Genomic DNA, 12,322 nt, shown 5'->3' with positions numbered 1-12,322 from the left:
CCGGAATGTTGTTTTTCTTAATGAGGTTTGATGCAGGTGCATGCGTTGTCAGCGTGCTTAGCTCGTCCACTTAGGTTGAAATATTTGAGCCACCTGAGGTCGACTATAGGGTGACCTGGTGAACCCTTGTTTGAACCCTTGACTTGTTTGAAAGTCAAAGCTCATGTCACATGGGTTGAGCAGATGTGCAAATCATGATTAGATTTTTACATAAAAAGAAAGAGGGAAACATCTCATAGCCTGAAAACCTGTCATGCTCAGAACCCCCATTTAAATTGTTTGACAGCATCTTGATCATTTGGGAATCATATATACTTTTGCTTTCTTCCCGTTGCTGACATCAGGAACTGCGACAGCAAAAGTGAAAATCTTGTCAAAATGAACTGCAGACCAAAGAACGAAAGGGTGCTAGAAGTTTTAGTACAGCAGACGTAGGAATATCACCTCACTTTTCTTTAAGTGTCTCTCTAATAAATTATTCTTGTTCTTTTTCTTATTCATATTCTTATTAATATTATTACAGTGCAACAGTAGTATTTTATATTGGCAGTGCTTTGTTTTTTTCTTTTATGTTGGCACTCTCGATGAATGGTTACAAACTGACAAAATGGAGGAAGAAATGGTAAATAGACTGTAATTATATAGCACTTTCCTAGTCTAATTGACCACTCAAAGTGCATTTACACTCAAAGCCGCACTCACCCATTCACACACACAGTCAGACAGCATATCTTAATCTATATAATTTTACAGGCTACACGGTGCTTTTTTCTCTATTACTTGCATTGCCAGTAATGTTCAGTGATCAGAATGGAGGCAACATCAGCATAAAGCTGGACAGAGGTTGTAAGAAGTTGATAGTTTTGTTTATATTAGACAGAAAAAAAGAATCTCCTCCACAGATATATGCAGCAAAGCCACCAATAATCCTCATGTTCACACATTTCAGTTGCTCACCCTTAGTAAAGCAGTCCATTAATTAATGTAATGGCCAAACATACTACAGCTTACATCTGTTTTCCAGTCTAATGCGTGACAACTTTTCTCTGTGTTACTGTCCAAGGTGCTGAAGCAGTCAACACATTCTCTCTCTCTCTCTGATTATGGTGCTGTGGCTAGTTTTGGAAATCATGTAAATACAAAGCCAAGAGGGGCTAAGGATTCAAATTAGGCTTGAATGTGGCCTCTTACCTTTACATTGGTTCTCATCCCAGGGGTAGACACAGTTCTGAATGCCATTACACACCAGTGTGTAGTTTATGCACATGTTACTGTGACAAAAGAAGGCATCGGCATCACATGGAGCTGAAAGAAAAAGAGAAAAGAATCACCACACAAAGAGCTTATCATTATAAAATTGAAGAGAACAGAAATATTCTGTGGTACCACTTTCTTATAACTGAAAAATTCCACTATTTCTACATACAGAAAGAGTTGAGTGATAGGTTGAAATTATTTTATTGAAAAAATTCACGTTCCCAACAACCTAAAGTCCGAGGGATATTCATATATGCTGCTGTGCAAGGTAGTATTTGAAGTCCAAATACAGAGAAGCCCCAGTGTTCCAGGTTTAGAGTAAGTAAATTTCAACTGGCATTATTTAAATCAGAGCAGTCTCCCCTGAATCTGTTCTTCACAAATTTCCATCTGCACCCTCTGACTCAAACATTTGCTGAGACAACTTGAGGATATGAATGAATTTCTCCTAATATGTCCATACTACAATCATCTGCACGATAATCCAAAACAAAGTGTTTCTTTAATACCAGATGTTGTTTATTTGTCTGCAGATGGTCACTCTTTGGAATGGGCAACAATAAATCGTCCCTCCTTGATTGCATCTCCACTTTCCTATGATGGCGATTTGCAGCAGAGCAATCGGTCAGCAGAATGTGACTCCATTGTCATATGTATGTATAAGATAAGCTACAGAATTGAAAGCTAAGGTGCCCTTGCTCTCAGCAACCAATCTTACTAATGTATAATCCATCTAAATGGTTGATTCATTATTTTTGCCTGTCAGTCCCAGTAAACAGTGGCACATCAAGCCTAATTGTGTTTAATAAGAAAATCATCATTTATCATCTGTGCACTTTTTAGATTTAGGGCTGTTGATTTGATTCTCTAAGAATAATTAGCTCCATAAAATAACAGAAAAAAGGTGGATGCAGTAAAGACAGTATCCTGAAAACCAAAGGTGGCATGGAACCAAGTCTTGTTTTAGTTGACTGAAAGACTAAAATGACTCATTAACAGCAGAAGCATCAATGTCTATGGCAATATTGGAGTGACTTGAATTAGTCATAATATTATGATATTCCTTCATTTAAAAGCTTTATACTCACAGACTAAGCAAAAACTATTATCATTTACTCATTTTTAACTGTTTACTATCACAATTTATGATCAGTAATGGCATATGTAGCTACATATAAAGAATCTAATGAGTCAAAATCAAACCACACAGAATAACTATGAAGTAAAGTGCCACAGGTTATCATAACTAATGTACTAGTTACATCCCACCACAGCTTTAGATTGCACTGTGCACATGTGGAATTACTATCTCCTATGTCCCATGGACAAGTATTGGCAGGTTATAAGTATTTTAAAATCATTTTAAATATTTGAATACTCCAAAGGTTACTCCTGACATGTGACCATAATGGATGGCTTTGTTTAGTTGCTGGCTGGCTGTTATGTAGGGGATCTCCTTCCCTACCTTTGTTCTTCCACGTCTCATATTGTCTCTCTTTTATCTTTCACTTTCTCTCCACTCCCACACAACACTGCCACTGGTACTGAAGGAGCTTGGCAGTCGAATGGCAGAGCTAGGGACTCTTTGACATCATTACCGCTGTGACGTATGGCTGTTTTTATTCCAGCTTTCATCCCAAGTGAACAATATCACACAGAATTAGAGTGACTTATATCTATCTCTCTATGTTACCCTTCCTTCCCAGGCCTTTGCCAGCATTTCCTTAGTACAGCTGGCTCTCTGTGTATGCTCTAATATTCCTCCTCTCCTTTCCTTTTCTTTTCCAGTCGCTTTTTCTCTTTCTCATTCCTTAATGACACTACACAGCATTCTGTTGGCAGAAGCTGTGGCGGCTTGTTTTTTTGTAAACAGCCACCAGAGGGAGCCCACTGCCTCTCATATTGCCGCCTAAACCTCCCGTTCTCTTCAACACTCCAAAGAGCGAGGCCAGATGTTATAAAGAGCTTGATCCACTCTAATCTCCTGAAAATTAATTTCAAGACGTTCTGTTATAAAATTCCCGCCTGCCGACACAGAAATGTTCACAGTCACCACTTGAACCATAAATCATCTCCTAAATGAGTGGCTGATGAAACTATAGTTTCTCTGCAGAATTGGACTTTGAGAGTAAAGAGGCTTCTGCTGCAGTGAAGTGTTTCACCTGGTTATTGGGAGTTTATTTAGTCAAGAATTACGTTTTTTTTATTATCATCATTGTTATTATTGTTATTATTATTATTACAACAGTCTAGTTATGCAATGTCTATAAGATGAAGATAGCCTGTCTTTATTTCTGTATTTAAAATAATAAACATTTTCTAGTAACAGCTGCAGTATTACAATCTTTCAATTGCTCTAATTTTGTGCTGTCAATATTTAATCAATTTTAGTCTATAACCCATAAACATACTTTTAAATGCTATATTTTTGTCTGCCATCATGGCATGAATTTTTAAAATGACATTTTGGTAATAAATACGGTAAAGCTTTCTAGGACATTGCTATTCTTAGACGACTGAACAGTTGATCCCTTGCTTTGTGTTTGTTTTTCAGCAAGAAGAAAGGAAAACTACAAAAGCCAAAATTCATAAAACCCGCAGTAGAGCGGGGGAGTCTGGGAAAAGGGAGGACCCATTAAATTTCGTTGTAGCTTTGGATCAAAGTAAAATATATCATATAGTTTGTTCAAGAAGACAGTAAAAACCTATGATAATGCTAAAATAATTAATAACCTCTAGTGGTCATGTGAGCAACATCATGTGAAGCGTCAGATTGGCAGTGGTGACGCCAAAACTGATGACGGTATTATGGGACATAGAATTTGATTCATTTAGAATCATGATGACCGCTGAGATAGGCTCCAGCCCCCCCACGACCCGTCCGACAGATTAAGCGGGTATAGAAAATGGATGGATGGATGGATAGAACCATGATGTTTTGAGCAAAGTAGTTTTGATTTCTAGCCCTTAGAAAGTGATGTTTATGTTTAAACCCAACCAGGAAGGGAGGAAATGTTGTAAAGTATTGTTTTGATGTGTCACAAAGGCAACCATCAAAATGGTTACCATTTAAGAGACAGGTGCTTCGTAAAAAGAATGTATTTTATCCCCAACCATGGTAGCTTTCTAACCCTGTCCTGGTGATGTTATTTCCTAAACCCAGCCAATGACAAAACTGTTGAAGGAAAGTGTTGTCGTGTTACTGACTAAATATAACTCAGAAGCACACACAACAGCTATATTTGCTCCCATGAGTCATATTTCTCCCCTGTCCCATCGAGGGAGAACATCCCTCTGGGTTGTTTTGGTGGTAAATTATGGTAATGGTATGAAAAAAAACAATTTAGATGGTCATATTGGATGGAGGAGTTGTTGAATTAATAATTCTGTTGAACATCAAGCAGGTTGATGTAGAGGTTGGCTCTTATTTCACAAAAAGAAGAACAAATTTTTTTCATATTTACTTTCAACTAATCACTAATGCACACATGTTGATTGCACATTACAAGCTACCATGATAAGAAATACATAAGGATAGCATAAGTGAGTGCTATCCACACTCACGACATGAGTGTTGGTCTCTACTGCTTCTGTGAACACAGTAAAGAAGCTTCGCGAGAAACAAGAAGTGATGTGTGTAGTGAAGCCAGAGAAAAAAAAAACGGAGACGAGTTAGAGATGAGATGTAAAAATGTTGACAGCTGAGATGTTGCACAGACACATTTATCACATAAGACATAATTACTTCTTGGGCAAAGCTTGGTTTCATTTTCCTATATGTCACATTTGTAATTGTACACTTTAGTTCTGCATTGTAGCGCTGTATGTGAGTGTGTACGAGGCTGGAAACAGAGCAAGATCAGTTGTATCAGCAGGTGTGAACGCTGCACAGATGAAGTTGGATGTTTGTGTTTGGGAACATTGCTCTCCACACAGGAGCAGCTCGCTGGGAGTCAGCAGCTGTGAATGATTCTCTAAGAGCTGCTGGTTCCACTGGGAGCAAACATGAAAAAGACTAAGGATCCATGGTGGCTGGGGAATGCTTATCATAAAAAACTGTCTCTGTCGCTGCAAATCCAGCCGTGTGCACCTGTAACAGAGTCAGACATGCTCACTTGTGGTGGTCACGCAGTGCATATAGATGAGGTTTTAGATCTCATGAAATGACTGTCGGGCACTGATTACTTTTTGCTTTGAGTTTGACACTGTCTTTGGATTATAAACATTACTTATATAAGGAGGAGAAAATGTTAAACTTACGAAGGCTTCATAAGTACCAATGAAGCACATGTAAGGAAAAGTTGATCTCTAAGGGAAGAAAGTAAAGACCTCATGCTGAACTGAATTACTTGCTCTGCTACTTTTTCTTTCCCGAGCTCTGGCACATCTGTGCATCCACTGTTGACAGGGTTGGTGCAGTGCTGCTGAGCTGCGGTGGATGCTGCTCTAAAGGCTGAGGTCTGGCTGGGGATCACTTGAGTGACTTAGGCAGAAGCGTTGCCCCAGCAACAGCACATCCTCGCTCTACTTGGTGAAAAGGCCTTACAAAAGAGACACTGACTTCACAACATAAACACCTTTGCTGCTGCTGCTGCTGTCTACACTGATAAAGGCACAAGTCTAATTGCAGCAATAAACAAATAGAGCATAAGCAGGTTGTAGGTAAGTAAAGTTCATGGTTCAGTTTATATGTAAAATGTGTTATTTCTTCCTGTTAATAACCAGAATCTCCAGTCACACTAGAAATATGACGAATATATTGAAGTTAATTACATTTTTTTGGGTGCACTTTATTGTTTTAGTCTGTGCCTTATTCTCTTGGGATACAAAAGATAAACTTTGACTCCCAAAAATGAAAATGCTAATGGTGTACAAAGGCTGTAAGACTGCGTGCACCTATTTGCTTGCCTATGTGCCATCTGAAGAGCACTCAATGATATTGACATGCTCTGCACTCTCAAGCCTCCTACGTTTTTCGCTCACGTCACTGGTACAAAGTCCAGCCTGAAGCTCCATCAGTGAATGAGAATGTGGAAGACAGAATGTGTACTTTCAGGTATTTTGTTCAAGGAGATACAAACAAGGTGCAGCCCATCCTGGAATCTTTTTTTTTACTCTGGCTCTGCTTCATTCTTTTTTTTTTCTGTCTCAAGAAGGAGTTAGTTACAATGCCTTTTCCCCAGCTGTGCTAGTGTGGCAGAGCTAAGCTGCAATTTACCCCATCTGTCATATTCACAATCACCCACAGGCAACATTCCTTTTGCTGGAATTTGTGGTCCCTGGTTTCCCATTGGCTGCTGTTTAAACTGTGATACCTCTAAAAGTAAACCTCTGATACAACTGATATAACTTGCCATAAATGTGATTACTGTGCCTCCATCTTCTTTTCGTTGCTTCCCCAAAAGACCACCCTCTGTTTTACTTCAATTTACTTTGTCATTGTACAAGAGCACATATGCATTGGTATAGGTATCTGTCTTTCTGAGCCCTATCTTACGTTCTTGAAAGGTTGTGAAAAGGATGCGAAAGCGGCTTTTGCGGCTGTGCTCGTCTGCCCACATGCGCACGACTCCCAGCGTAGATACCAGCATGATGTCGTTGGCCACCGTGGAACAGAACTTGCTCTTCAGGTCTTCCACCGAACTGAAACAAGACAGAAAGAAATAAGAATGCATATTTTATGGCAAAATAGCATGGATATTCTCCGTCCATCTCAATAAGCCTCACTGTTGAACAGAGTCTCAGAGCAGACATGGCTCCTGTTTCTGTTCGGTCCTGTGTTGGACTCATATCCACTTTTATGGTTATTATAGATAAGACTTCAATTATAACCTTATCTTATCATATCAACTAGTATTATCTTAAATCAGGAATTAATATTTCATCTCAAGATGAAGAATAAGTTATTTATCAAAGCAGACATCTTTGTAAAAAAATGTGTGGGAAGCATGCTAGAAACCTTTATGCTAGACTTGAGATAAGAACACCAAAATCCCTCTCATATAAAGAGAAGCTTAAGTCAGTAGCTGTAGCTTATTATATAGGAAGATTAAGCCTGCTGACTCAATTTGCAGGTAACCAGATCCTCCAGCGTATTATAATGGATTTGTAAACGTGTTGAGAATTTTATTTACTTCTGCACATAAATGACCAAAAACATAATCAGATTTGCACACAAGTCCTAAAGCGAGATAAAGCAAGGAGACAATTAAACTGATTCAACTAAAACATTACACTTTGTCATCTATTTTAGTGAGGCCAGTATTACATATCTGTAAAATATGCGTATCTGTTGTGTTCACTGACTAGGAGTTATCTTAACCAATTCCTCTGATCAGGTCCGACTTTGCAACGTTGGAGGATTTTCTCCATGCCTATTTTTTACTCACTATTGGCTTAAGGTCCGATATTTGACTTTCAAGAAATTTTTTAATGTAAAGGCTTCATCTTATTGCCAGGCATTCTGCCACTTTCCTTTAGAACTTGCTTGTGTTATGCTTAAAGGCAGTGTTTTCCTTTTAAAAAATACATAATCTCTTTTTTAACTAAAAAAAGAAAAAAACTTTATTAATCCTTCCATAAAACATTTTTAATTATTGTGGCTTGTCTACATGATCTTTATCAAACTGCTGATGTGTATCTTTCCCTCGCAGCCATGTCATGTGTTCCTCCAGTGATGGTTACATTGCCATTAGTTAATATGAGGGAGGCCTTTAGATGCTGAGAAGTTATCATGGTTTCCTTTATGACCTCAGTTCAGTTATGCACAATTTAATTAATCTAAATTAATTTTGTATCTAGCATCAATTCATATAAAGTCATTTTTACAAATAATTTAAGTTAAAGTCAAATCCAGTTGAATGTGGTCCAACCCGATAAAATCAAATTCATTCCAATTCAATCTAACTCAGTTCAATAAAGTTATCTTTAGTATGACAGCATTTATATAACGCCAATTTATAAAAAGTTAACCCATTTATTACCTGCACACCTTGCTCTTGCAAAGATCTTTGTGGGTGAACCACTCCTGGAAAGGGGAGCAGTGGTCCAGAATTTCCTCCATGTGTACACAATCTTTCTGACTGTGGGTTAGTAGAGCTCTCTAGTTTCACTAATGTGTGCAAACATCAGACAAATCACTGTTCTTTAGATGAAATAGGCACCCTCTCACACTTGACTGCTACCTCAAACCTAGAAGTTCACAAACTATTGCCTCTCATGGATGTGATTTTAGATAACTTTACAAAGTTTTTTTAAAAGACTTCAAGCACCGATGTGTATGCTGTTTCTTTTATTCAGGAGAAACACAAATTATCACAAGACAAGAAGCTGAGGTATTACTTGGCTCATGTGCCATTTTTATTTTGGCACATGATCCATTTATTTTTAGTCTATTAGTATATTTTTTTAGGCTTGGCTAATGTCATCCATATGAGATGAAAATACTCTTTACATTCAACTTTCATCAAGAAATGTGATTCCCAAAAGTGTCTCTTTAACTCCCAAAAGCTACATGAACATGACAACTGTTTTTAATTTATCAAAGCAGACTAATTTGATTTAATTGCAATTTAAAGTTCTCAGTCTTTTATAGAGACACAGCCTAAAGCACTGCCCTGCAACAGCAGAGCTGAAATGGACAAATTAAAGATACTAAAAAACCCCACCTGCCACCATCATAGACTGCTACGAAGTTGCGCTTGCATTCGTTGGAATTTGCCATCTCATATTCCAGAAAACGTAGATAGATCTGTCCAATGCCAGGAGTTGGAGAGCAAGACAAAAACAGGGACAAAAGGAGATCAAGTGAGGAAAATTAAAAAGACACGGTAACATTTGGATATGACAGAGGAATGAAGTGAACAAATCAGACAAGAAAAGAGGGAGAAAAGAGTTCAGCTCCTTACTATTACTGCCAGTGCATCTTAGTCATTATCCCAGTGTCTGATATAGCAGTCATTTAATGAAATAAGACTGACAGACTGCAGATAGTGCAAAGTCATTACATACGCATATCAAATGAGGACTCAAAGACAGACAGAGTCGATCAGTTTTATACACATTTTCCATATCTGTTAAACTAAAGTATTACACAAAACCTATAACCTTATTAAAACTTAAAGGAGACTTTGGGAATTACGCCACAATCTTTGCATGTCAAGAGGGAAAAGTCACCAACTTTCTTTCGAATTTAAAGTACTTTTGGGCCAGTGGACCTCAAATATTACACTATATGAACAGACTTACCTTATTTCTTAATCTAATCTAATCATCAAGCAAGAGTTGTGATAAATACAATAGATGCTCTGTTGTATTTCCCTAATAGTCCTGTGTTCAGTGAAATATCCACCTTGACTCTTCACAGTAGCTATTCAATGCATCCTGATTGCCTTTACATTATTGTCTGTCACATATTCATCCGGCTGAGATTGACAAATCACAGCTATGGTTTTGGTCCGCTGCGCACAGCACTCGCCATCATTATGGTTAATGACTGGTTCGCTCCCTAACTGTGACAGGGAAACGTGACGCTTTAAATGCCTAAAGACGAAAGCTACAGATGGAGCACGATAATGAACCTTGCAATGTCAACCCTGCTCTGACAACATGACAAGTGAAATGGATCAGAGTATAAAAACAAGCTAACCACTTCCCCTGAGGTCTCATAGTGGTGTCAACAATTTTTAATCTCATAAAAAAAAAGGGGTAGCTTTTAGCCTCTTGGATCGCTATGTTGGCTCTATCACAAAAATGACCATGGTTACCGTTAATGGACAGCTGCTCTCATCAAAATTCTTCTTCTTCCAATTTAAAATTCAAAAGAAAAATAAATTGAAAAAAGCATATTAATTAGGACACTGGCCCAGTCATTTGGTAGACAAGTAGCAGGCAAATTAGACATGGAGTTTTCCACCCACAGCACAAAGAATGCACTGAATGCAGCCATCTGTAACCAGTTATAAAGTTCTTTCAGTCAGAGCAGACTAATTGCAAATGCAAAACCCTGTTTATAAAACGAACATTAAGGTCTATGTATGGACTTTTATTGAGTGCTAATGGCTAATTAAAAGAGACAAACTTAGAGTAATCAAAGAGCATCTTGACTATCACAACAGTCTCTTGTTGAAGTCATTCTATTAGCAGTGTTGCAGAAGGTGGTGGCTGCTCTTTTGTTGTTTTGCTTTCAGAGTCCTATGTCTGAAGGATGGCCGTGAATAGAACAACTTATCCTGAAAACAATCTACTTGACAGATTGTCAAAAGTAGTGTACGGACACTCTTGGTTCTGATCCTTTGATTTATAATCAGATACTAAAAAACTAAATCCCAGCCCACCGGACTCAGTCAGACTTCAAGCTTGATGCATGTAATCAAGCTAATATTGTAAACTAGCATACTGTTATTGATACTCTATGCAAGTTAGTGTGGTGACCTTATAATCTAGCTCAAAGCACTACTGTACCCTAAATACACATTACTCAATGGAATTTGCTGTGTAATTTTAAGTAATTTTCTAAAATTTAGACACTGTGAAAACTGTGAAGTGAGTCAAAGACAAGCTGATCTGCAAAGGGCATAAAGTTAAAGATGAAACTTCAACATTTTAACATCTAACATCTGCACAAATATGAGCTCTATGTTACAGTCATCTGAAAGCATGATCACCACAAAAATTCAATGTTTGCATATGGACAGTAAGCCTGATGCATCTTTGATGCATGTTCTGTGAACTAATCAGCATGAAAAGATGATACTGGTACATCGCATTAGTTATGGTTCGTAAGAGGAGAAATGTAGAATTTCAGGAGAACACCTTTCAGCTGTTGAACATGACTGGATCAATCATGCTTTGGGCTTATACTGCATGCAGTCACATGGAGCAATAAAGTGGTTGCAAATTACTTCAAATTCTCGGGGTTATTGTCAAACTGATGATTCAGAATCAAATCCAGAATGGACTAACTCAGTGTAAACTGAAAGTTTTTACATGGCTCACACAATCCTTCTAACATAAACACCTCAATCTGTTAATTAATCAAAAGCAGAGTATGCAGGATGGCCAACTGACCTCAGTAAACTGGAGGTCTTTCTTGAGAAGAACTGGAGAACATTTCAAAACAAGAATTGTGTCTTAGCTGTGACAAAAGTGTTTACAAATTGTGATAAATGCCAAAGGAGGTGTCCCTAGGACCAACCATGATGAGAACCCTTTTGGAAATCAGGTCATCTTAAATTCCCTTTGTAACACACTTACTTAATTTTGGTTAGAGGTGCCTAAACCTCTGCATACAGTACCAGTGTATCTGATTAAACTAGTTACATATATTTCATACACATTGTTACGATGTTTAAATTACAGTTTTATGCTCATGGAAATGGAATGGAATAAGAAATGGAATGGTGTGCTTTGTCATCGTGGGCTGAATTTGTTTCCATTTCGCTTGTGTGCATTCTGCTGAGGAAAAATAACACAAATCTTTCTTGGATGTAACATCTTTGATAATATGTTGTCGACTCAGATTCCTGCATCTGATAGATGCAGTTACTGTTTGCACTGACTGCAAGGTGAACACAGGGACCTCATTACGTGACAACACAACGAAAACTAAGACTTACACACAAGTAAAATCATTTGATGTTGCTTTTCTGCTGCTCCTTTTTAATGAGCTCTAACTGCCCGATAATGAAGAAAAATCCAAGAGCAGGACACAAACCCATGGGACGACAATGGATCAGATACAATCACAAATTTGTAAGGTGAGGGATTGGCTCCAGCTAGAAAATAGGCTGCCGCGTCATTGATCGCGGCACCCAATAATGACGAGGAATCCATCACTGACCAGGGAAGAATATGTTCTCTCTGTGGCTAAAAAGGTGCCTGCAACAGCGCCCGCTGCTCATTACAGTCTGAATGACTGTCCATATTGTGACCATTATCTTTATGAAAACAAGCAGAAGGTGTCAGGAAGTGCAGGCGGTTGTGGTGGAAAAATAGACAGGACAAAAATGTTCCATAAGGCAAATGAAAATATTCCTGGATAAAACTAACATTTGTCATCTGAATT

General features: G+C 38.1%; 1 protein-coding gene across 1 annotated transcript in view; it reads right to left on the bottom strand.

Annotated features, from left to right (window-relative positions):
* Positions 1-12,322, bottom strand: part of neto1l (neuropilin (NRP) and tolloid (TLL)-like 1, like) — an 84,536-nt gene that overhangs the window by 10,253 nt on the left and 61,961 nt on the right. The window contains exons 7-9 of the mRNA XM_072378871.1: positions 8,925-9,007; positions 6,755-6,900; positions 1,192-1,305 (exon numbers count right to left, since the gene is read on the bottom strand). Coding sequence (XP_072234972.1) covers positions 1,192-1,305; positions 6,755-6,900; positions 8,925-9,007 — 343 coding nt within the window. The remainder of the gene's footprint in view (positions 1-1,191; positions 1,306-6,754; positions 6,901-8,924; positions 9,008-12,322) is intronic.

Source organism: Leuresthes tenuis, unplaced genomic scaffold, assembly GCF_036924035.1.
Source record: "Leuresthes tenuis unplaced genomic scaffold, fLeuTen1.0.hap1 SCAF_24, whole genome shotgun sequence".
Classification (NCBI taxonomy): Eukaryota; Metazoa; Chordata; class Actinopteri; order Atheriniformes; family Atherinopsidae; genus Leuresthes; species Leuresthes tenuis.
Note: the sequence above shows the minus strand (reverse complement) of the source record. Positions and strands in the feature narration are given on the sequence as shown.